At 48.3% G+C, this 24,964-nt stretch overlaps 10 protein-coding genes across 10 annotated transcripts; 4 read left to right on the forward strand and 6 right to left on the reverse strand.

The window, feature by feature from the left end:
- Positions 1–210: 210 nt before the first annotated feature.
- TRUGW13939_02118 (uncharacterized protein) lies at positions 211–1,719 on the forward strand (the record flags this gene model as incomplete). The annotated part of the gene is made up of 1 exon (XM_035485313.1): positions 211–1,719. One exon carries the CDS (start codon positions 211–213, stop codon positions 1,717–1,719), a length of 1,509 nt encoding a protein of 502 aa, XP_035341206.1.
- Positions 1,720–2,141: 422 nt separating this feature from the next.
- Positions 2,142–4,728, forward strand: TRUGW13939_02119 (uncharacterized protein; the record flags this gene model as incomplete). Its single annotated transcript, XM_035485314.1, has 2 exons — positions 2,142–2,372; positions 2,482–4,728. The coding sequence occupies 2 exons, from the start codon at positions 2,142–2,144 to the stop codon at positions 4,726–4,728; spliced, it is 2,478 nt and encodes an 825-aa protein (XP_035341207.1).
- Positions 4,729–4,969: 241 nt separating this feature from the next.
- Positions 4,970–6,766, reverse strand: TRUGW13939_02120 (uncharacterized protein; the record flags this gene model as incomplete). The annotated part of the gene is made up of 3 exons (XM_035485315.1): positions 4,970–6,227; positions 6,290–6,479; positions 6,538–6,766. 3 exons carry the CDS (start codon positions 6,764–6,766, stop codon positions 4,970–4,972), a joined length of 1,677 nt encoding a protein of 558 aa, XP_035341208.1.
- Positions 6,767–8,091: 1,325 nt separating this feature from the next.
- Positions 8,092–12,388, reverse strand: TRUGW13939_02121 (uncharacterized protein; the record flags this gene model as incomplete). The annotated part of the gene is made up of 3 exons (XM_035485316.1): positions 8,092–9,601; positions 9,717–11,987; positions 12,051–12,388. 3 exons carry the CDS (start codon positions 12,386–12,388, stop codon positions 8,092–8,094), a joined length of 4,119 nt encoding a protein of 1,372 aa, XP_035341209.1.
- A 670-nt stretch (positions 12,389–13,058) lies between these two features.
- TRUGW13939_02122 (uncharacterized protein) lies at positions 13,059–15,071 on the reverse strand (the record flags this gene model as incomplete). The annotated part of the gene is made up of 5 exons (XM_035485317.1): positions 13,059–13,730; positions 13,788–14,369; positions 14,429–14,641; positions 14,695–14,808; positions 14,868–15,071. The coding sequence occupies 5 exons, from the start codon at positions 15,069–15,071 to the stop codon at positions 13,059–13,061; spliced, it is 1,785 nt and encodes a 594-aa protein (XP_035341210.1).
- Positions 15,072–15,822: 751 nt separating this feature from the next.
- On the forward strand, positions 15,823–17,050 carry TRUGW13939_02123 (uncharacterized protein; the record flags this gene model as incomplete). Its single annotated transcript, XM_035485318.1, has 2 exons — positions 15,823–15,900; positions 15,962–17,050. The coding sequence occupies 2 exons, from the start codon at positions 15,823–15,825 to the stop codon at positions 17,048–17,050; spliced, it is 1,167 nt and encodes a 388-aa protein (XP_035341211.1).
- Positions 17,051–17,634: 584 nt separating this feature from the next.
- Positions 17,635–18,630, reverse strand: TRUGW13939_02124 (uncharacterized protein; the record flags this gene model as incomplete). Its single annotated transcript, XM_035485319.1, has 3 exons — positions 17,635–18,098; positions 18,169–18,411; positions 18,468–18,630. The coding sequence occupies 3 exons, from the start codon at positions 18,628–18,630 to the stop codon at positions 17,635–17,637; spliced, it is 870 nt and encodes a 289-aa protein (XP_035341212.1).
- A 1,907-nt stretch (positions 18,631–20,537) lies between these two features.
- TRUGW13939_02125 (uncharacterized protein) lies at positions 20,538–20,702 on the reverse strand (the record flags this gene model as incomplete). Its single annotated transcript, XM_035485320.1, has 1 exon — positions 20,538–20,702. The coding sequence occupies one exon, from the start codon at positions 20,700–20,702 to the stop codon at positions 20,538–20,540; it is 165 nt and encodes a 54-aa protein (XP_035341213.1).
- A 1,301-nt stretch (positions 20,703–22,003) lies between these two features.
- On the forward strand, positions 22,004–23,720 carry TRUGW13939_02126 (uncharacterized protein; the record flags this gene model as incomplete). Its single annotated transcript, XM_035485321.1, has 4 exons — positions 22,004–22,354; positions 22,409–23,103; positions 23,175–23,383; positions 23,449–23,720. The coding sequence occupies 4 exons, from the start codon at positions 22,004–22,006 to the stop codon at positions 23,718–23,720; spliced, it is 1,527 nt and encodes a 508-aa protein (XP_035341214.1).
- A 209-nt stretch (positions 23,721–23,929) lies between these two features.
- TRUGW13939_02127 (uncharacterized protein) lies at positions 23,930–24,826 on the reverse strand (the record flags this gene model as incomplete). The annotated part of the gene is made up of 2 exons (XM_035485322.1): positions 23,930–24,461; positions 24,519–24,826. The coding sequence occupies 2 exons, from the start codon at positions 24,824–24,826 to the stop codon at positions 23,930–23,932; spliced, it is 840 nt and encodes a 279-aa protein (XP_035341215.1).
- Positions 24,827–24,964: the final 138 nt, after the last annotated feature.

Consider the following 24,964-nt stretch of genomic DNA (forward strand, 5'->3'; position numbering starts at 1 on the left):
GAGACAATTGATTTGTGTTGCAGGGGAGTAGACAGTAGACATTCGGATGGATGGATGCTCGGAGTTCGGAATGGACTCGGATTAAACAACTGTTGGTAGTAGTATAAATGGACGTCTGCTTGTATCAATTGTTATTGACATGTGCAGATGGAATATAGAATTTACTAGTCTATTTGTGTACAACTACGGCTACAGCTACAACCAAATACGATGGAGAGAACACAGTTCACACCAGCACAGTCAGTGGCATACCTCTGGCACGCGCTGAACCTCCCTTCGCAGGCACTGGAATCACTCAATCTCGTCGATGAGGATGATTACCACTATAGTCCCCAGGAACAACAACAGCAGCAGCAGCAGCAGCAGTCATCATTCAAAATCGCCCATCTTGCGCAGAGCTGTATCGCGCTGGCCGCGCTGGCGGCTGCGACGGTGTACTATTCTACCAGCAGTGTTGTTACTCCTGATAACGTCAAGAAAATCCCGCGAGTAACGGTATCCCGCAGACACGCGCTCGCCGAGTTCTCGTCAGAAAGAGTATACACTCTAAACAACAGTCTGCCAGAATCAAGCTGGGGCCGTATTGGCGGGTTATATCAGACTGCTGGGAAGAATGCATACGTCAGGATTCACGACGCCTTTGTCAAGCATGAAAACGCCGCGTTGGCGCTCTTGCGCATACCTCAGACCAATACTCCGTCGAGAGAGGATGTTGCGAGAGAGGTAGCTCGCTGGGATGCTATCGAGCTCGAAACAGAAGGGATCCGGCACGGCGCTGTGATTGCCGCGTTGCGCAGTTATCAGCAATGGGATTGCCATCCTCAGGCGCGCGCGATTGCGGATTTGCCGATTCTAGTTCGCAAGGTGTCCAGTATAGCAGAAACAAGGTGGAAACACCACCGCCTGAGACAAGCTCCCCGCGATAGGTGTCTTCGCGGTCTACGAGTTCTCGAGCTCAGTCGTGTGATAGCTGCGCCCGTGGCTGGCCGCACGCTGGCCGCTCACGGCGCCGATGTGCTCTGGGTCACGACGGCGAGGTTGGCCGACCAGCCAGCGCTGGACCGCGATCTGGCGCGCGGAAAACGTAGCGTGAGGCTCGATTTTAAAGAGTCGGAAGAAGACCGAGCCGCGCTGATTGCGCTCATCCGTGACGCTGATGTCCTGATTCAGTCGTATCGGCCAGGCAGTCTTGACGCGTACGGGCTCGGCGTGGAAGATGTGGCTAGGATCAACCCGGGCATTGTCCATGCCAGTCTCTCGGCGTATGGGAGCACAGGTCCGTGGGCGAAGTGGAGAGGGTTTGATTCCCTAGTTCAGACGTGTTCTGGCATGAATGTTTCTGAAGCCGAACTCGCTGGAGCTGAATTTGAATCTCCTGCGCGGGCGTTACCTTGCCAGGCTCTGGATCATGCCAGTGGGTATTTCCTGGCCACGGGAATCATGGCTGCGGTGTATCACCAGTTGATCGACAGCTCCGCTGCTGCGTACGAGGTACAAGTCTCGCTTGCAGGGACCATGAAATGGCTCCGTTTGCTCGGACAGTATCCTTCTCCCGTCAGCTGCGCCAGCAGCCTGGATGACGACTTGTTTGAAAGCCGAATTTCAGCGTTTGGCGAGCTCAGAGCTGTGCGCCATGCTGCACAGGTCGACGGCGCAATGCCGGGGTTTGATTTCATGCCCAGGCCGCCGGGGAGCGATGAGCCCAGGTGGCTGGCGTGATCTGTTTGTATGCCGATGTCGATTGCTGCACCTAGGACTAGTGTCGAAGAGAGATAAAAGAGTGGCTGGCTGGCAGCTGCGAGGTGTTTAGGTGCAGGCGGGGGTGCCTGATTTCCATGGCGTCATGTAACATGTTTACGGTTTGGTCCCGCGTCACGTTACCGGCACCCCGCCAATAGGAAGGCTTCCCGCCCGGGCCCCGTCACGGAAATACGGCTGCGTAATATCACCGAGCAACTTCCTCCATTCCAGAGCGTCAAAGCCAGCCATCCACAGCTCGACAAGAAGAAAAAGAAATAGCAGGATACGGACAGGAAAAGCAAAAAAGTCGATGTGAGAGTAGCCGTCCACCGGATTCCATCCTCATAGGCAGCGCCCTCGGGACAGCTTGGAGCTCGACATTGGACAGTCGACAGGTCGCGATGGAGCTGCAGGACAAGGCGCATGACCACGACCACAACCACGACGACCACGTCTTAGCCCGAGATGGTGGCAGCCCACACATTCCACACCAGTCCTCTGCGCCCAAGAATGTCGATTCCTCCTCTCTGCAGTGCTGCTGTGGACGTCTGGACTGTGCATACCTCAGGCACAACAATGTGGCTCTCGAAGACCTCGAAAAGGATCTAGAGACTGCTGCTCGACTTGGCCAGGTGGGTTTCCTTTTTGTCCAGCTTTTTCTTTGTCTCTTTTCCCCCCCATGCGAGAGACTGTTTTAGGCAATGCCGGACGACCAACATGTCGCTAACCTTCTCTCTCCAGGCTTTGCTGCAACGGCACGAAACGTATGTTTCCGACGCCGAATCCGACCGTCTGCGTATGGTAGCTGAGATGGAGCGCCTGGAACGCGACCGCATGGAGATGCAGGCCGCCAACGCCCGCATCGTCGAGGAGAACCGCAGTCTGCTCGAGCAGCTCGAGGGCCTCAACGATGCCGTTGCCACGTCCGACTCTGAGGTCACGGCCCTCACCCACCGCCTCGAGCAAACGCAGCTGGAGCTGAACGAGCTGGCTGCGTCTGCTGCCAGGGCTGCCCAGCTCGAGTCGCAGCTCAGCGCTATTGAGGCTGAGCAGCTGCAGCTGCAGCAACAATTAATCCTAACCCAGGAGGACGAAAAGTCGGCTATTCACCGGTGGAAGAAAGCCGAGACGACGCTGCGTGATCTGCAGGACCAGTTGGACCGGCTAGAGTATGAAGCGCGCACGGAGAGAGAACAGCACACGCAAATCGTCGAGCGCATGGAACGCCGGAGAGTTGTCGAGCGGGAGCTTGACTGGGCTGCTGGCCGACTCAAAGGTGCCGCCGCCACATCAGCCATGGATCGAAGCCAGAATACTACGACTCCGGTGGTCTCCAAGTTTGTGCGCGACATCTTGCAGGACAATGCCAACCTGCAAATGGGCATTGTCGAGCTGCGAGAGCTGCTTGAAAATTCCAACCAAGAAGTCGAAAATCTACGAGAGCAGGTCTTGCAGCACCAGCCTATCCCCGAGGGCTCCGATTTGGAAAGACCCCAGAATATGTCTCGTCTGGATGAAGAGCTTAGATCGAAAGAGCCTCGTCCTGTTTCTCAAGAATTCCACGTCCACCACCACTACCATTCCCCGACGCCGTCTACCGGCAGTGTGAAGAAGGAGAAACAACCTCTTCGTCGCCCAAAGAAAAAGCGACCTTCGCTGGTGTCATCTTCGGGTATACACACGCCGAGATCGTCATCATCATACCACCGCTCGCAACATTCATCCTCCTCAACATCAACCATCATGTCACAAACATCTGTTTCAATTCCGACTTCCCAACGTTATTCCTTGTATTCCCCGGGGCTTTCCTCGTTGGCCAGTTCCCCGGTTTCGGCCTATCAGCCGCCGTCGATATTCGACGTCGTGGACCAGAGTGAGATCTCTCGTCCGTCAAGCCCGGAGAGTTTTGCTTTTGCTTCTCCCAAGAGAGGCTCTCGACGAAGTCGGATCTCTGATGCATCGATTCGATCGTTTTCCATGCCCGCTGGCTTTCAAGGCTTGCAGGGACTACCGTCTACGGAACTGGATGAACCGGATCTTGTTCCCGAAGAGCCTGAAAATGTTCCCACAGCTCCCACAGGAGACGACTTGTGGTTACATCCCGCTATCCCTGAGGAGCAGGAAGAAGCGGCAGTTGCAGAACAAGAGGACACGGCAGCCCAGCACGAAGAGCACGAAACACCAACACATGCACAAGACGAGCCTGGCCCGGACATCGCAGAAGACGACACATTCGAGCCTATGCAATACCGCTCTCTCCGAAAATCGTCGTCACACGAGAGTCTCCTCTCGGTGTCTGGAATGGACATTCACACGTTGCGCGAACGCCCGTCGCAACTGCTCGTTGCCATGAACTCGCAGTACTTCTACCAGCGCCCGCGCCGTGTTGTGTCTACCGTCACTGAACTATCTTCCACTCCGCCGGTGATCTCGACCATGAACATTACAGCCGACAAAGCATCAATAGCGCCTACTCGCAAGACGTCTCAATCATTACTGGCCACTGTGGCCGCCAAAAACATTCCCCAGTCAGCTACCAGCACCACCACTACTGGTAGTACTTCTTCCGAGTCTACCTCTGCACCAAGCAGACCCGTCCCAATCACGGGTAAAGCATCGACCATTGGTCGAAAAGTAGGCGGATGGGTCCGGGGCCGCTGGGGCGTCGCGCCATCTGCCTCAATGGACGATTTACGCCAGAACGAATCGGCGGCGGAAACGTCGAGTATATCGAGCGAGTCTACCTTGACATCGACGGCTGCTAAATCTTCTGACGCATCAACATCCTCAGATGCGACCAAACCTGCTGATCCCACCGCTTCTTCTGCTAAACAGCGCAATAATGCGCTACCGATATTGATGATGCGTGCCTCTGGCATTAATCAAAAAGGCGTCATACCGGGATTCTTCCCTTCTGCTCCGGCGCCAGTCTCGATTCATGCCAATGTGCTTGATCAACAGTTGTTGGAGGAGAGTTTGAGGGAGTAGCGTTCTACCTATCTATGCTTTTCCCCTCCCTTTTTTGGACGGATTGGCACAAAGAATTCTTTCACTACGCTTTTTTTTTGTCACAGCTTTTGTTTATATGATACCCCTTCTTTGGTCTTTTTTTTGTTAATATATTTATATTAGTCTTGAGTAAGACTGTCACTAAAGACACTGTGAATCCATTATCAACATCAACTTCATCCATGACCAATAACATTTGAAGTCAAATTGTACATGCGAACTAAATAGCAATATACTTTGGAACATCCACCTTCAACAAATCCACCCCATCCTCAATATCCTTTTTGTTCGGCATATTCCCTCTCCTCATCAACTCGGCCGATTTCACCATCAACGGATCCATCCCCATCGACGCCACCGCAACAATTGTTTGATCTTTACTATAATATGCTACAAACTTTGCATTTTCGGGTTCCCCTTGAAGCGTCAACGAGTCCCAGCCGGCTGTTGTGTTGCCGCAGTAGCGCAGCTGTTGGCCCAGCGCAGACCAGAAAACCGGGATGAATGCTTTGGGCTTGAGAGGGGATGCAGAGACCAAAGAGTGAGTGATTGAGCGGGCGACGCTGCGCCCGGCGTTTTGGGCGACGTTCCAGTGCTCGATGCGCACGGGGATACCGTTTGAAGGAGCACCGGGGCCGTGGTATGGGTAAGTGGCGATGTCACCAATGGCGTAGACGTCTCCGCCCAGACCCTGGACAGCAAAGGACTCGTCGGTGCGCAGCGAGCCGTCTTTCTCTAAAGAAACAGCAGAGTTGTTTTGGAGATAGTCTGTAGATGGACGCACGCCGATTCCCAGAATAACCACGTCTGCGTCTAGGGCCGTGCCATCCTTGAGATGCACGGCGCCGACCTTGGTTGGGTCTGCAGGGGATGGGGTGGCCTTGTCCACGCTGGCATTGAGGTAGAACTTGACGCCGGATTTCTCAACGTTGCGCTGGAAGATTTTGCCGACTTGTTCGCCCATGACTCGCTCCAGGGGTGCCTTTTCCATGCCGACGATGGATACGTCGTGGTCCTTGGACAAGGCGTTGCCGACTTCCATGCCGATAAACGAGCTGCCCACGACGACGACTTTCTTTTTCTCGCCGTTGCCCAAAGCGCCGAGAACAGCCTGGACGTCGGTGACGTCTCGGAATACGAAGACATTCCCCAGGGTCTTGAACCCTTCCAAGGGCAACGAGCGAGGAGTTCCTCCCGTGGCCAAGACGAGTTTTGTGTACGGCCACGATTTGCCGGATTTGGCCGAGACCGTCTTGCTCGCAAAGTCGACGGCAGTGACTTCATCGTGAACAATGTCAATGCCGGCGGCTTGGTACCATTCGGCAGGTCGGATTTCGACCTTCTTGGGGTCTGAAATCAGGGCCTTGGACAGCTTTGTGCGGTCTAGGGGTAGGTTGCCCTCCTTGGTGAGCAGCGTGATGCTTCCTTTGAATTTGAGTTCTCGAAGGGTCTGGACGACGCCTAGGGTGCCGCTTCCACTGTAGACCGTTAGATATAACTGAGGAAGAAGAAGCAGAAAAAAGAAGGATAAGAGACATACCCTCCAATAACCACAATCTTTTCCTCTGTCGACGCGGTGCATTTGAGATTTGGATCCCGCTGTCCTGCCTTGATGGCGCCCTCTTCGCCCTTGATATAGACAGCCCCGTCTTTCTCGTAGACTTCAAACGTGTTCAGATGGTTCGGCGCCGGGGCATCTTCAATCTCACCGGTTGATACCGAAAAGCAAGCTGAACGAGTTAGTTGACTGGAGGAGGAGGATACAAATGACGACTTGAAATAACTCACCTCCGTGCCACGGACAAGTAATCCGCCCATCCGGCGCAACGACGCCGAGTTTCAGCGGCGCTCCGTAGTGCGTGCACCTGGGGCTGATGGCATGGATCTTGTCGTCGACGCGGACTACAAGCACTTTTGTATCCGGGATGCCTTCGATCTCGGACTCGACTTTTTCTAGGTTTGGAATGTCGTTGAAGGAAGTGACATCCTTGAGCTTGTATTCAGCAGTGGCAGACATGGTGGACGTAGATGATAGTGGTCGTCTTGTAGACAGAAAAGAAAGACTGTGAAGATGGGGATTATCAAAGCGGGGTCGTTGCTGTTGTTGTAGTAGCGATGACGAGCTCGGCGGCGTCCGGCAGCAGCTGCACGAGCCCTTTCCAGAGACACAGCAGCGCGGTTTACAGCTACAGCAGGAAGAGCGGGGGGAAGAGACACGCGGTGGATGAAGAGTGGAAGATAGCGATAGCAATAATCGTTGCGGGGATGCAAGGAGACAATTGTTGGTGGTAACAGTCAACAGTGGGCGGGGTACAGCTATTGACCGCATTGCTTGGGAATGATTATTTCTTTCTTGACAACCTCGAGGATGGCAGCCACGGGTGCATGAGTGACAAATGCCTTTCGACTGATTGGAGACAGCAATCATGCCATTTTTTTCTTCTTCTCTTCTACATTCCATCACGACTTGTTGATCATCGTCGCCCAAAACAATGACGTCGTGATGATCGCCCGCGCCCGCCAATCACCGGCCGCCCGTTACTCAGCTTCTTTCTATACTACAATTTGATGCGCTGCTGGTAAAATATCAATTGTCACGATTTGCTACTGAGTATTGCTACTGGCTGAGGACTGAAAGTAGCCACAAATGAGATTTTTGTCAAGTCAAAACACCAAAGAAGATCTTGCCACAGTCTTCCTTATTCAAGACACGAGAAACAAAGCAATGAAAGACAACCTTCCAAATAGTCCCAAACAATCGATTCCAGATATTTAATGATGGATGCTATTGAGCTATTGATTTCTGGAGTAATTCTTTCCAAAAACACTGTTGTCTAATTCACTGTGTATCGAGATGGACTGGATATCTCACGAAAACATTTTTTTACATAGCCATATGGGGGAATTCGACTGCACCCCTACTGCAACAAGAGACACAAGATTGTATTGTTCTAGAAATTCACGGATCAGAAAATGTCAGTCCAACATGATTCTGCTATTAGCCTCCCTAATAAAATCACTCGTTTTGAGAATAGCGAAACAGCAATGAGCTCGGTAAAAGGACCCTTGGCACCGACCAAGATTGGCAAACATGGTTCTCAGCAAGTTGATTCCTTGTCGCCCTACGTGTGGGATATCCTGTCTGACTTAACCCTCTAGGACTGTCAAGTATTTTCGAATGAAGAGAGCTCGGATCTGGTTCCAATGTTGCTACAACATTGAGCGGCCTGATAACAATCATACTTGAATTAAAAAAAAAAAGACAGATATGTGGGTATCACAGACAAAGCATCTAAACACAACACAACGCTATACAAATAATCAACATTCGCAGCAAACGAATCAACGATCCCCCCGTCTCGTCCGCGCCACCGGACTCGAACTCATTCCCACACCTCCACCTCCAGTAGACGAGCGAGTCCGCCGCTGCGTCGACGGGATATTCTTCTTCACCCACCCGGGCCCCCTGGGTAGACCCTGTGTTCTGGCATAATCCTCGTCACTGCTGCCCTCTGGAGATACACGGGGGCTAGAGGCGGTGAGATCAATAAAAGATACGTCCTCCGGGACTGACAGCTCGGTTTCCATCATCTCAAAGGCTGGAGGGGAGCTGATATCTCGATTGCCATTGTTTCTGGTGGAATTTCTTTGGAGTGATGGGATAGGGGGCCGCGGCTGCCGTCTCCAGGGACCGCGTATCTGTTCATCCTGCGTCTCGAAAGCAGGTGAGCTTGACCGCTGTCGTGGTGATGAGAGCGTGCGGCGTGTCTTTTTCACTGTCGGCAGCGCTGGTGCTGCGCTGCGCTCTGATCGCGCTGGGGCAGTTGATGCCCACAGCTCATCGAGGCTGGGAAGCTCGACATTGTCAAGATCTATGTCATCCAGCGCCTGATCGTCCAGTCCAGGCGCGGGATCATCTTGTTGTAGTGCTGTCTCTGAAAGAGTGTTTCCCTTTCTAGGCGTATTATTGGGCAGTAGATTGGAACTATCCTCATTTGTCTCCTGCGTCGCCTGCGTACCTGGTTCCTCCTCTTCCTCGGCCAGCGTACGTGACCGATCTTGCTCATAAAACGGATTTGGAATCATAGACCCAGCGTCGGAAAATTCACTCAAGAAGCTTTTATTCTGCGAAACTCCCGCCGCCGAATTCTGGAACTGGGAATCCTCCAAATCCAAATTCTCAGGCTCGGGCTCGTCGTCGTTCTGCTCACTCCCGGATAGACTATCATGGCTTTCTGCGTCTGCTACTGCTCCTGGCTGCGATGATATATGTGGGGGCTGTGGGTAAACCGTCATCTGAGTATCTGTAGCAGTGCCCACCGGTGTCTTGACAGGGTGTTGATACGATGTTGGGCTCCATTTGAATGATTTTTGGAGAGGACTATTTTTGCCATCGACCACGTCTTCGTTGATAATGGGGAGATCATCATTGATGTTCAGGCCATCATCATTATCATGAGACTCCATGTTCATCGCCTGATCAATACTAGCTTGATCATCTTTGCTAAAACTCGAGTGATTTTCATCGCCATCCGTTTCTCGGTTCTCCTCCTCATTGGTATTCTCCTTTTCAAACTTCTCATTTCCAACCTCATCTTCCACGTCCGGCGTACTCCATGAAAAAGGATTAGCAAACCGAGAAGATTCGTTATTACCCGGGCTTTGCTCGCTTTCTCCAGCAGCTGCAGCGTTGATTACCATGGCGACATCCGAGTCGACGGTGTCTCGAAAGCCGGCATCACGGATTATCTGGGAGATCTCATGACGGGTCCTGGACGAAACGGTGGGCAGTTCAGCTTCTACAGAAGGAAAAGGTTCATCTGCAGATACATTACTACCTCCGAGGTTATGTCTATGAACATGATGATTGTGAGAAACAATTACATGAATTTTTTTTAAGAAAAAAGACAGCACTTCAAGATAGCACTTTGAAGCATAAGCAGAAATAAAGAAATCAATTGACTAACAGGCTGGGTTCCTGGTTTCCATCCACCGGAGCACTCAGAAGTTTCGGTTCGAGCAAATCTTCAAACGGCAGATTGCGGATCCCATCGTCCTCGGCTTCGCCGTCGTCTTCATCGTCACCGGGCATCTCCAGTCCAGAGTACTCGCGAACCCCATTCTCGTCGACTGCTACCTCTCGGTATTCCCGATCCCGCTTCGCAAGTTGAATACTGATGGTTCCGTCCTCAAGCAGCTTGTCAACCTTGGCAACGCGATGTTCCGATATCTGTGGCTGCCAGTTTGTCGCCTTCGACATATCCAGTTGCTTGAAAGCTATGATAGCGCCTGCCACAACATTGTCCTTGGACAGAACTGGCACAGAATGTAGATCCTCGGGAAGATCGGGTAAATCGGGCTCGTTTTCTCCATTGGCAAGTTCCTCATTATGGTATTCTTCTTCATCGTAATTCAACGTGATGTCGCCATTTGCGTAGTCCTCGGTATCATCGCCTAGATATCCTGTGGTGTCGTAATATTCTTCTTCTTCCTCGTAGCCCTGCGATTTTCGATTCTTTTTCTTGTTTCGTTTGTTATTCTTTGCGCCGCCTTTGCGCTGACGCATTAGCGAGACTGCTTCGTAATCCCATCTTTGCTGAAAGGGAAAAGAAGGAGGCTGGAGCTGGACATCATCATAGAGGCATTCAGTTGCCTCAACAATCACTTTTGACTGCCAGCTGCCTTCAAAATCGTCCTCGGCCTCATGTTCGGTAGAAGCTTCCAGAGATTGCTTAACCACAGGTTCTTTGCGTTGGCCTGCGAGCTTATTCCGCGTTTTCTCCTCATCTTCCTTGGTCTTTGGAGTCCGTACACCAAGGGAACCAAAAACAAGACGCTTCGTGCTCGACATGTCGAGTTTTCGTCTCTTGTTGGACTGAGGGCTGGACTCGTCGGCTTTAGTCACATCTTCTTGTGTATGCTTATCGACGGAATCCACGGTGGGCATCTCGACATCAGCGGCTGTGTTTTCAGTTTGCTTTCCGTTTTTATACCGCGGAGGAATATTCTCCTTCTCAGAGTGGGCATCAACATCGATACCGCCCGATGCCAGATCCCGGAGCAGTTGTTCCCTTTTTTGTTCAAACAATGATTGCTCTGATCTAACCTGAGAACTACGCGGCGTCTCAAGATCGGTCAATTCCACCAGGGGCCTTTTGCCATGTTGAATCTCCCACTCGCGCAACTCATCGAAATTAGCTTCCGGGGCGAGATGACCTAGTTCCTTTAGTTTGTTCAATCTCATTCGAAGTTTCTTCCGACGATTACTATTCTTTGTTTTTGTAGAACCCTTGCCTGGAGCAGTGTAGATGTCTGGCGACCTTTGCTTTTTAGGCGACGGAGAAACTTCATCCTCTGATTCTGACTCTGAATCAGACGAGACTGAAGAATCATCTGAGCTGTCTGTGTTCGAGTCCTCATCCAATGCATCATCCCTAGAGCATTCAACCGCGGCACCCACATCACTCTTTTCCGAGCAAGATGATGCCGAATCCGACTCTTCTGCTGAATCCGACTCTTCCTCTGACACCGACGAGTCATCCTCGCTCTCCGAGTCGCTCGAAAGGTCTGTGGTATCCAGATTCTGCCTGCTGGAAGGGGATTGGAAACGAACACTTTTTGTTGATTTTGGCGAGGGTTCCACCACGGCGCTGTCGTTGGCATTGAAATTCGTTGCCGAGACAATCGATAGACGAGCAGGACTGCTAGTTGGAATGGGTTCTCGATATGTCATCCGCGAAACGCGACCAGAACTGCGCGTCAGGCGGGGGCTCTCGAGATCGGCCAGATCGGTGATCACAGTGTCATTTGCCTCGTCTTTTAAAGCTTGTAGCTCCTGAGTCAGATCTTCGTTGTCGTTGTAAGAAGACTCTATGTCATTATCCGATTCATTCACATCACTAAACAGGTCTGGCGGTGGACGTCTGATGACAGTGCCCTGTTCAGATGAAAGAACAGATTCATCATCATACAATGCCAACTCATTTCCAGCCTGATCCACACCAGCGCTGAGTCCCTCGTTATTATAATCGCCCTGCAAACTGCTAGGCAAGCCGGCGTAGCTTGTCCTCCTACGTTTCCGAGAAGGAATTCTGATGTGAGGCCGGACCGAGAAGGAACGTTTCAAGTACGGTCTACCAAACGGGACGCCATCGATTAAGCGCCTCCCATCTGTAGATATCTGGACTCGACCGGAGAGTTTTCTGGCACGCAAATCAGGCAGCCCTAGAGCGCGAATCCTGTAACCAATTAGCACCGCACTTTAATAAACCATGCACTGAGATGCAGTCTCTGTCACTTACACTACTTCATCACCATCTCGTAGCAACCCCCCAACATCCATAAAATGAAGACACTCAAAGCCATTGACTTCAACCACATAGTCTTCCAACCCCCACTGACCCCCAATCTCGTCGCTTTCGCCCAGTGTATCCGCCGTAGTCTCGAGCGGCACAACCTCATTCACATCCTCCAGTAACTGCGCAATCGTGCAAGAGCCATGTCCAAATGCGGCGTTTGGTGCGACTATCGACGTAATCTCGGATGCAGATACAGACCGCGAGGCTGGTTCGAGAGGGACAGTCCACAATATGCGTGCCGCTGGCAGCCCGTGACGGACTATCACCAGTCGCAAACGCATTTTTCTTTGGTACTGCTAATTATCAGGAGAATCGTCTACTTTCATCACCCACAGAATTATCGAAGAGGTAAGCGGTAGAGAAGAGTGAGAAGCGTGTCGGTGGGAGTCGACTCGCTTGTTGCACCTAAAGCACGTTCACGTCGGGCAGTCGCGGGATAGCACTGCTTTGCAGCACAGCCCAACTCTCGAGAAGGAACCAACCAGTGCTAGTGTAAAAGTTCCTATCAGTTGGCGATATCTGTCGAAGATAAGCAGGCTCAGCAAGTGGCGCTGACCTGGAGGCGGTTAAGAGAAATCGCGTCGCGAGAAACATTCAGAAAGATCGACGAAGCTTTTAGTTTGGGTGGAGCTTTGCTGGGTCCCTTGGCGGTCTGATTGGCCTGTGGCCGAACAAGCGGGGGCATCCTCTATTAGGAAATAGGTACGTGCAAAGACATTATTAGCGAACCATGATACATTTTAATTGTTTTATTGATGAATAGACATGGTATTTAAAATTATATTTATTACTATTTGTACCAACTAAACACCTATTTCCAAAAATACTCAGCCAAGCTCTCTGCCTTGACCAACTCCGTATCAATGCTATTCCATATCCCATTATGCTTGAAAACCGATAGCCGGGGGTATATTGAGGATTATATAAAAAAAGAGGAGACAAATTCCAGGGCTAGCTTGGTTGCGAAGAACCCGGCACAGGCCGTCGATTGGGCACGCCTGTACTGAAATTTCGAGAGCGTTGCTGCGAAGGCCCTGGTTGAGTTTGTGAGCTTGGTGGCGGTTGCTGGCTTTCTTCGGGGATTGTGTTTTGCTGCGTACTGGACACAACGGTGGTTGCTTTCCCCGTGTCTTCCAAGAGGCTTTCCGCAAAAGACCCCCGACGTGAGCGGGGTGTTTGAGGGAGCATATCGAGAGACTCGGACGAGCTTTGAGATAGTGAACTGGTGGTATACACCCCGCCCCCTTGGCTGCTTTGAGAGTCTACCGGAGTCTTGGCGTCGGTGGCTATGTTTGAAATGTTCCTTTCCTGTTGTGACGGTGCTGGAGTCTGATACTCGCCTCGTGGACCATCGATGGGGTCGATATGCTCGGCCATTGCATCCTCGTAGCTTGGAGGGGCATCGTCACCAAACTCCCCGTCTATTTCTGGCGTAGGGCCCTGTGGGTTCGATGGCCGCGGTGGTTGCGGTGGAGGGTTTTCCTCTATCGGTTTAGAAGGTCTCTGAGGGCGACTGTCTCTAACCTTCTTATCGGCCGCCATGGCTTCTAAGAGGGCTGGCGGTGGCCGAATTCCAGAGTATATCTTCACGCTAAGCCGTAAAGGTAGAACTAAAACTTGGGACTGCGAGTTCTGTTAGTGAATGATTGATTAAACAAGTACTTTTCATCAGGGTCTCACCATCATGTTCCCCACAGAGCCATGGGTCAAGCCGACTCGCACCTCCAGCTCGTAATTCCTACTGATATTGCATGTCTCAAATGACGGCGCAACAACAGGTGGGATTGGGAGTTGATTCCACATGCTTGGATCGATTTTCCACTCCTTGCCTACGGGATCCGTGCCTCGTCCGATGGCGATGTTCATGTTGCTACGACTGAGTATCAACGTACTCAGAGCCTCTGTCCTCGCGAGGTCGTGGGCCCGAATTCGAGTATAGCTGATCAATTCAATCTGTATCAACTGTAGGTAGACCATGGCAGGATTGGGAGATTGTTTGGTGACAAGTAGTCGTAGAGGAATAGGCTCATTGCATGTGAGAATCGGAGGGTTAGGTAGGCGAGCATCGACTGAGACGCGTGGTGGCGCTTCTCCGGAAACCGGTGACATTACAGGTATTGACTGTTTGCGAAAGAGCCCGCTTGCCTTGTGGCTCACTGGCATATGTTGTTTTGCAAATTCTTGCTGTCGCCTCGCATACGTTTCTTCGTTGGGATTCCCATTTCTTGGGGGTTCAATGGGAAGAAAGTTGAAGCCGGCAATCTATTACATTCAACATAATTAGCAAGTCGACTCATATGACAAGGGCTGGTAAAACACACCGTTCGAATATTTTCTTTGAAGAACTGAGGACGGACTACAGTAGCCTTGATATAGTATCTGATATCTGCTTCTCCAGGAAAATTGTTTAGCGACGGGGGTAGTGTCTTCTTGACGTGTATAGTGGAATCTCGCGCAACTTCGACGCGCAGACCGATCATACTGAGATTGGTCATCATCGAGTTGTGTTCGTTGCAAGCGTTGTTGAAGGGAAACTGTGCCAAATCGTTAATGGTATCGCCCTACAAAGCAATATTCACGGGTCTACCTTGAACTGGAACGGATACTGGTATACGCCCGGCGCAAACGTAAATGCGGCATTTGGCGAGCTATGCTGGGCGACATCTGGCCTTGGAAAGACAGAATTCACTCTGTAAAGAATCTGAAACGATAAAAGTTAGCAAATCTTTCTAACTAAAGAGATCTCTGTGGTCTATTCACCTTGTGAACCTCCAGCTCGTTTCTCCTCTTGTCCCGCTCATCTCGTGGGCGCGAGAGCCGCGTGCGACTCTCACCCTCAAGTTTGACGTGTATGGCACTGATCGAGGTTTCCGATCCCAGCTTCAAGACAATCTTCCCAGTGATGTGGTCTAGATTCGTGAAATGACTGTGCGGCTTGTCGAGCTGGATTACCGCGGTGGCCATGGCGGGGCGAGGGTCGACAGCTTAGATTGAGGGTGAAGGGCGCTCCGGGAGGAACGCATTTACGTGCAGCACTCTTGAAAAGAAACAAAGCAATGGCGCTGGAAATAGGACGTGCAAGGTATGCGACCCTGTTTTGTGTATAAGTAACAATGACGTTGGCGAGTTTGCTGTTGAAATATACCAACCGAAGCCTCACCATCACATAGGCGCTAGAGCGTAATAGGCTTAGGGCATATAGGGTAGCCAAGACTCCAGATGTCAGTCTTACTGTCTTACAGTTAATTTTATACTACACGAATAATTTCGAATATAAATATTTTAGAACTGGGTGAAAGTAGGAACTGGGCTAATACCGAATCGCAAACTCAAATGGATTCCTGCTCAAGCGTACGTACATCATTGCAAAGCTCTAGAGAGACTGCATACAAGAGATTCGCAACCGGAAGAACCCATCTCCGAAGCCAATGCATACAGTAAATTCAGCTAGTGCGAATTAGTAGGCATAATCCCCAACACTACAACTACCTGCCTGATTCTCTGATATTGAGATAGAAATATATCTATATGTAAAACCCACTGGACAGATCATCAAGCAGCCAATCGAACAAGAAATCCCAAAGTCCGGTGCCGCACACAAATTCATCTGGAATAGCTGCTTAGTCAACCACATCCGCCACAATAAGTCCTTCTGTCTCGAGCGTGCTTGCCGAATTTAATTATCAATAATGATAGCAGCCTGACTCTCTCCAAGATGGATGGTGCGAGGCCACGGCGAGCGCACGCTAAATCCAGAAATGGCTGCCAGTGTTGCAAAGCGCGCAAGGTGAAGGTAGGCAAGCCCATTCAACGCAATGCAAAGCTTTCGGAACCTAACCAACACGATGTTAAAGTGTGATGAAACGAGACCAAACTGCAAAAATTGTATCAAGCATGGAATTCAGTGTTCTTTTGTCAAGGAGGCACCCTACACGAGGGTCATGGCCTCACCATCGGCGGGCACTCGGCAAATGGATTATTCTCCGTCTGCCAGTATCAACTCACTCAATGCTCCCTTGGTAGATGACCTTGTTAGTCCAGCAATGGGCTTAGCTGAAATGGAATTGCTCCATCATTACTCAACCTCAACGTGCTATACCATATCTCGCCTTCCAATGCTCCAAACAGTATGGCGCATCAGAGTTCCCCAGTTTGGATTCTCTTCTCCCTTTGTCCTTCGCGGTATTCTTGCTCTCTCAGCGCTACATATGGCTCATCTGAAACCGGAACGTCATGCACAATACGTTGCGCAGGCCGAGTTTCACCACAACCTGGCCCTGCAGATGGTCTCTACGATTATGCCCAGCATCAATGAGGAAAATGGCCCGGCTATATACTTGTTTTCAACAATCACATCTATCGTCTCTTGTGCAAAGCCACGATTGCCAGACGACTTCTGGGTAATAGACGACAGAGACATTGAATGGCTGTCATTGTTCCGAGGGACACGGTTTATTATTGCTGCAGCAGAGAAAACGATCAAAACCGGAGCCCTGGAGCCAATTTTCAAGAATGGCCAGCGTAGGAGTCATGCACGGAACACCAGATCGACTGCCAACTTGACATATCTGGATGATCTTCGACAGCTCCTCAGAAACAGTGTGGCAGATGCAAAGGAATTGAACTGTTACTTTGATGCCGTTAATGATATGGGTAAATCATTCGCGACTGTGGAAGAAGAGGGTTCTCAAAATTGCCAGACGGCCGATGTGTTTGTCTGGCTATTGCAGATTTCGGATGATTATTTACTCCTCCTTCACCAACGAAAACCCGAAGCCTTGGTTATATTCTCATACTTTTGCGTGATCACCCACGAACTGGAATGGGCGTGGTGGATGCAAGGATTGAGTATTCACCTGATCCGTGGAATCTACTCTTATCTGGACGAGGAGTACCGCTGTTGGTTACAGTGGCCGATGGAGCAACTAGGCTGGGTCCCATAATCCGATTAAAGTTAGACAACGCTTGCATATCGAGGTATAGCCTTGTGTTGTTGTTGTTTGTTTTGCTGGAAACTAAACATGAATTTATATGGGAATTCAAAGAGATTGTGAGTTCGTAAATAAATGAATTCAGAAAAAAGAGCTTCTAACAACGAGCTTAATTTGCAATAATGTTCTTCATTTCAGTGGTCTGGAGAATCTACTTTTAGATCGTCTATTTAAAGAAATTACATAAGGCTACTAAAGCAGTACAGCCTGTCGCTCTTCCGGGTTGGTTCTTCTATTGCTTCAAAGGAGGTCATCGGGATCTTATGCGTCTTATAAAGGCCGAATCAGTCCGTGGGATGACAATTACCGAGGAAAGACATGACCTTATTGAGGGACTAAAATAATATCCATTGATAGAGTATTTGAACGTTCAGTATTATTCTCGAACCGCAATATGAACAAAAAAAAAGATGACGAAGGAAGTTTCCAAAAAATAGCCAAGTAAACCCATGTGTGAAACAAAATCTAGTATAAAAAAAACCTATTCAATCAAGCCTTTCTCCTTTTCTTCCTTTATTTGAGACTAGAGTCGCTACTTAAACTGTCTCTCCGCGCGGGAGCTCGCTCTTGGACTCAGTTGTGCCGAGTCGCTGGTCGATTCGCAGAACAATAGATGGATGGAACACATTCATCACTAACATCACCAGGAACATCATGGCAGAATCAAAAACGTAAAGGAACACCTCGTTGCTAATCACATAGCCACTGTTACCTTGGGTGAATTCAATGACACGATAAATAGATCGAACCAGAATCAACACACTAACAGTGTAGAGTGCGAACAAAAGTCCTCGCCAATCTCGCGGAATAAGTCCACCAATGTCTATCAAGTTCTCGGATTGATGAGTGGGTGACCGAACGATTCTGTAGTGGAAGAGCATAGAGGTAATCAGAAAAGCTCCAAAGAAGACAAGCTGTACGCAGAGTCCGGCGACAATGATCCACTGGCCAGCCACCAGGGCTTTTGCAGATCCAGATCCACTACTCATAACACCACCACCTGAGAAATATAATAGTTAATATTATATAGCAAAATAAAATGAAAGGAAGGCTTATGTTTTCGTACTCACCTGCGCCTTGCAGAATAAAGGATAGCACATCTCCAAAGACAAATATTTTGGTCATATATCGAACAGGCACATAGCTCAAATGGTCTCCATGTAGAAATGTGATGACCCTTCCCAGAACCATGTAAATTGATGCAGCGTAAAGGGTCGGTGCCAACAAGATGAGTAGAGTCTGCATGGCGTAGAGAGTAGTCGAAGTTGTGTGAAAATGAGAGACAGCACGGGCTGCATAACCGATGATCTGGACTGCGTTGAAATCAGTATATGGAAAATTTAAGGTCATTATAGAAATGTGAGCTCACATATTCCCCCAACAATAAAGGGATTGAAGTACTTGGCGCAAGTGCGGATCCGCTGATATAGGTGGAAGGTAGTGGTCAAGGCGAATAATGCAACGAATATTACTGCGCATACAAGATTGGGTGTGTACTGGTAGAGCACATAGTCACTGTTGGAGGATCCCATGATGAAAAGATAGAATGCTCAAGATTTTGATCTCTAAATACTGTCTTGTTGTGCTGACGTTGGAAGGGAAGACTTGGGTTGTCGCTTTCAGAAGGATTGGAATCAACTCAAATATATACTAATGAAGTACACAGGCTGGACATTATGAAAAGCTTTGCTGAAAATCCCAAAGTGAAGTGATCAGTCTTTAGGCAACATTGATATTGAGAGATAGGGCTCTCGTACTCGGCTTTCGTATTCGGGACTTGCATGAAGTGGCGTATTTAACCTTAATCGTAAAGAACTGTGCCACCGCCACTATTAACAAGGTTTTCGGTAATAAAATACTGATTTTGTATACACTCCTATATATAGATTAGAAAGCTATATGAAAAATCCGTTTTGTTTGTTTATTATATAGGAGCTTATACAGAGTGAGCGTTCTATATTGAGATGAAAACCTTATTGAGCCACCCAAAGTATGGTTATAGCTTGGCCAATAAAGTACCTTTTCGATGTTTCAAGCCTTGGAAATACAAAGGGGGCTTGTACCAAGCTTAAAAAAAAAATTTTAACTTTTCTTCGCTTTTCGTTTTGGAAAAGGGTTGCCTAAACAGCTATGAATTGACATGCCTGATTGTGTCACTCATCGGTAATTGACTCAGATATGGGTCAAGACTAGGGACCTGAAAATTTTTCTTCATCCACACAAAACCATAATTCTTCTGATATCGAGCGGCGATTATCCAGACTTATCGAGGAGGTCCGCGAGCGGTTATCTATCTACCATCTCATTAAGTAGCGGAAATATCTAAATAATTTCAATTCCTTGGAGCAGGATGAGAAATGAATTCTCTTGCATTCCACGTAGTTTAATATTTACACCACATTAATAGTCCTTCGGTGCGTTATTACCCAATACAAGTTCAAAATATTCTCTGCCAAAAAATATAGATTCCCTCATACTCTTATAAATTGCATATAACATTGGCCGTTATGGTTTATTTTGCCATTAAGCACGTAATGAAATAATCATCCAGAAAAGGTCTTATACCATATACACAAAAAACATTCTCAAAAAAATCCAAAGTAAACATGACAACATTTGAAGTTTTCACAGCCGAGAGATGAAATCCTTTTATTCCTGACATGTCATAAAATATTTTCAGTACATGTTCTAGGAACCTGTTAGCTTTGCATTCATTGCGTTTTGATCGCATTTGGCGACCAAGTCATAAAAGAGATGCAGGCATTTCTCAAAAGCTAGAAATTGTTTCCTTTGAGATAGTGATAGGAAATTTGGCGAATCAGCTTCTTTCTCTGGTAATTAATTAAACTGGTAACTTCTGCGATTCTGAGACATAAATAATATCAAGGCTCCGCATGGACGATTGCGGCGGTATATGCTAGGTTACCTGGTATGTAGTTCCTGTAACCAAAACTAACCGTAGCCCTTGTGCCTACCCGGCACTGTTTTTCTTGTAGGTATCCATGGCGAGCGACTTTATGACTTTGAGGATCCTAGGATAATTTTGTGCGTATGTATCAAGGCAAACGACGCATGGTTTTTCTTCAATGTAGACAGGATATTGTGAATAGTGTATGATGTATGTTTCAAAAGAAAGCAGTATCGGATGTTGGTCTCAGGATGTCATCACAGATGAGGACTACGATGCTTCTTACACATAAAACTCAATAGCCGGGCTGATTTCGGCGAGACAAGAGATCCTCCGGGTTAATGATGGCGAAATGCATGTGTCTGCCTAGCCAAATAGGAACGTCGCTCTGCCAGAAAAATGCAGGAATCCTCCTTTGCGGTCAAAGTCGTTCTATGCCTGTCTGCTGTCCTAGATCGTCGATTGTTTTTTTGTTCTATTATGCCTCTAAAGTTAGCTAGTATTATAACCAATGCAGTATCCGGTGAACATTCATACATCTGATTTTGTCCTGTCTTTCTTCATCCGAGACATCTTCAATGCCTCAAGCGATTGCACGTACATCCGTGACTGGTTTCTCGCGCGGACCTGCTGCATATAGAGCCTCTGTTCACCACTTATCGGTTTTATATCCGACTCTTCTGCGAAACCAAACATTCGCGCAATTACGAACCCGATGGTAGCGACAGCTCCGGCCGAGACAATGGCGATGACAACGATCAGGCTCGGGCTGATGGTTGTTATTTTTCATTGATTATATGGCAATATAGCCAGGTGTTCATATAAATGAAGAGGAAAGAAAGTAAGTCGAGGTGCGATCCAAAAAAAGAAAAAAAAAAGAAAAAAAAACAGAGGTAGATGAGTATCCTGAATGGACATGAAAGGTCCCTTTGTTAATCCATGAAAAGAATCCAATCTCGTATTCGAATTATGAATTTAATATTCATGTATGTCAGTCGATATACCTAGAGTGAAGTGAAATTTCAGTTATCCAAAAAATAAGAGAGAAAGGAAGAAAAGAGTTCTCTTGTTTCGAGAGATATGCATAACTCGTATTCGGGTACGGAACTGGTCGTGTTTTCCGAATACGAATTCAGATTTAGGATATGGTACAGAACCATCTGGACCACTCATTACATTCGGCAGGTGCTACGAATTACAAGAACACCAGAGGCAGTTAACAGAAATGAATTCTTGGGAACTAATAGCCCGTACCCAACACACGGATTCATCGAGCTGGCAAGATTCACAGAGCGGTGGCTAATTATTCTGTGTCTGAAACAAACGAAACTATTTTTAATCTGATTTTAATAGTATCCTCATCGAGTTTATCAGCTATGAAGGACACTAGCGTTCGGGGTAGCTTACAGAAGCTTCTCCTCTAGAATATACCCGTAGTTACCCCTGACTGGACCTCAATTACAAGAAATTCAAGCAGCAGAGACCTCGCCTTGCCTGTTTGCCTAGAAAGGCAGTACAAGTAGGTACAGTGGGGCTCACCATTTTTAAGCTTGTGTGGGGCTACGTAATAAATGTTTAACAGTTTAATATGTGCACGGGCTGTCGTACTCGTACTCGGGTTAATGTTGGAGTGATCGTCAGAGTGATACCCTAAACGCGTGTTCGGTTTTAACCAAACTATGGTAGTCACCAGGGAATAAATTGGTAATTAACTGCATTTCGAGCTTGGATCCAATGGTTTCAACTAATCAATTGTTCCCAATTTTGTGGAAATTTCTTTAATATGGAACACTAGTTGAAGTTGAACCTCATCCCAGAATATATATAAGTTGAGCAAGAGCTCTTACCTACGCACATCAATTGATAATTTCAGCAAGAAACATTGAATCATTTCGGGGTTGTTTTCCATCGAAGACAAGAGTTACTACGAAACATCTAGTAGTCCACGTCTCACTCCCGAATTATCCGTCAAGCAATTATCTTCATCGAACTCGAGAATGAGATACTTCCAGCAACTTCTGGCATTTGCCTCTATCGCCTGCATTGGGCATGCGTCGGCCCCAGATACCTTGGCTGGAACCTCTGTTATTACCTCCTTGGGAGCATCTAACCTTACAACCGGTGCCGCTTGCGCATGCAACAAACTCTGTGCCTTGTATTCGAACCTAGTCATATTCCCTAGCTCGGCAAATTACACGGAACAGGCAACCTACTATTGGGATGTCCGAGCTGACTTGAGCCCGGCCTGTATCTTCCTGCCTACAACGGCTAATGAAGTTGCTACAGCCGTGAAGCATTTAGTCCAATGCAATGCTCAATTCGCTGTCCGTGGTGGTGGGCACATGAACGTAAGTAAAGTTTCGGAGAGACTATCGAATTCTACTAAATAAGTGAGCCTGTAGTTCCCCGGATCGAACAACATCGACGGTGGTGTCCTCTTGGGGTTTAATAATATGGCCAATTATCAGGTAAATGAGGACACAATTGATGTGGAACCAGGGATGACATGGTATGATGTGTACTCAGCTCTCGACCCGTATGGTCGAACAGCCATCGGGGGTCGCCTGAAAACGATTGGAGTCCCTGGACTCACCCTCATTGGCGGGGTGTCTTACTTCATCAATAAATACGGCTTTGCTATGGACAACGTTGTCAGTTATGAAGTGGTTCTTGGAGACGGTAGCCAGGTTACTACGGACTCTACGACTAACCCTGACCTTTTCTGGGCACTAAAAGGGGGTGGTAGCAACTTTGGAATCGTCACAAAGTTCAAGCTAAAGACATACTCTATGCCACACATCAGCACCACTATCCAAGTTTTCAATGAGAGTTCGACATATGCTTTCACTAAAGCGGTCTGTGACTGGGCGCTGGCTGACAGTCAGAGCCCTGTTGCTGCCGGATCTGTGCTCACTATCACTTATAACGTCACAACCAAGGAGATGTCGCCAAGCCTTCTCGGTGTCCAGGCCGGAGTCAGCAACCCACCATCTGAATTCAAAAACTTCACTGCTATTCCTGGTGTCAGTAAAATTCACAATGTCACAACTGGGAAACAGTGGGCCTCAACCCTCGACTCGCCTAAACAAATGTTCCGGTAAGTATTTTGAAGCCATTTGAACATATATTGAGCCATTCGTGTTAATAAATAACTCTTTCAATATGCAGGGTAATGTTTGCACACCACTCGATGATACCCGACGCGGATGTCCTCTACTCAATGATTGAGACATGGAAAAATGCAGTTGAGAAAATTTCTGATGTTCAAGGTCTTTACCCAACCTTTGTGGCCAATATCTCTCCAGCGAGCGCCGCTAGAGTGGCAAAAACAAACGGCATTGGTAACGTGTGGGGTCTTGATGATGAGCCTCTGATCTGTAAGGCAAACGTTTTATCCTCTAGGTGGCAGTTGAACAAGCAATACTGACACATCAAATTACAGGGTGGCAATTTAGCACGGGCTGGGACTTGCAGCAAGATGATCTTCGAGTAGAGGGCTGGGCTCGTCAATTAACCGAGCATCTACACGGATTGAATAAACATAAGGGTCTGGCTAGGGACTTTGTGTATATGGGAGACGCGGGCGAGTGGCAAGATCCGTTTGCAGGATTTGCCCCTGCTAATGTCCAGCGGATGAGGGAAATCAGAGCCGCGTATGACCCCAATGGAACCTTTTCAAAGCTGAATTGGGGTGGGTTTAAGCTTGGCTACTGAGCGATATTGAGATATCCCCCAGTGAGTATAAAATACTTATGGATAAAAACTGCAATTTTAGGTGAAACATGTCGATTCCCCTACTTCAAAGTAGTAGATAGACTCGTTAAGTTCTTGCTTGGAGGATTTATATACCTATAATAGCAAAACTCATGCCATAACTTGATCTCTCAAGTTCAATCCAAGCACCGCCAGACACTTAAATTCCGTCACTCAGCTACAAAAACAAACATCTTGATCTCTATACTTTCCCTTGGCTCATCATCCACAAATTCTGGATCCACAAAGGCACTATGGGCCAATGTAACCCCGTAGCCTGCCTTACTATCAAACTGCTTGAATATTAGCGGCTCCGAGGGCTGTTGCTCACTCATGTACAACCACTTGTGTTGATCACTATGAGCGACCTTGCCAAGTTCGTTCCATCCATTGGAATGTATGAAACGGTTTGCAATCCAATCTTCTTTCGGGTCAACAGATGCCCAATCACAGACAGCTAAGGGATCTTTAGTGGCCACCTTTAATGGCCGCCAGACATTGATAATATATACATGGCCTTTCTTGATTTCCGCCAACTCTACAGGATCTTTGATTATAGTCTCGAGATGATGCTCTGCCCCCACTCGAGTAAAGTCAGAATGTACGCTGAAAGCTGGCGCCCGGTTATCAGCTCGTTTGAATTCATCGGTCGCTTTGCAGCGAATGCGGTGAGCGATGAGAATGGTTTTGGCTGCACCAGTTCTGTTATCGTTAGTAATTAGGGTAAGAAGAATAGAAATTTGTTTGCAGGTAATATACAATTCTTCTACCAGCTTCTGCGTTGCTGGTACCAATAAACGCTCGATTTCATTCTCACTCATCGATCTGTCAAAACCATGCACTTGGTGGCGAACATATTGGAAGCCGTTCTTCTGAAGCGTGTATTCGTCCTCGTGGTCACGAATATCGTGTATCAGCGACGTATGAGTCTCATCGTATCTGTCAAGCTCGGCGAATCTCCGCTCTCCGCCGGGAGTTGTAAAGTCGGTGGTTACAGACTGCCCGGGAATACGCCTCCAATATGTCAAGGCAGCAACGACATCTCTCTTCCCAACGGTAGAAGCCATTGTGTTTGTTGAACTAAAAAGGCAACATCCTTGCTAGATATATCGTTCTCGCCTTAAATATTCCATGTAGCTAACTAGCATGAGCACCTATGTCGATCCTGATGACGGCGGGACTAATGCTAAAGAAATTACGGAGTA

Source organism: Talaromyces rugulosus, chromosome I (assembly GCF_013368755.1).
Source record: "Talaromyces rugulosus chromosome I, complete sequence".
NCBI classification, from domain to species: Eukaryota; Fungi; Ascomycota; class Eurotiomycetes; order Eurotiales; family Trichocomaceae; genus Talaromyces; species Talaromyces rugulosus.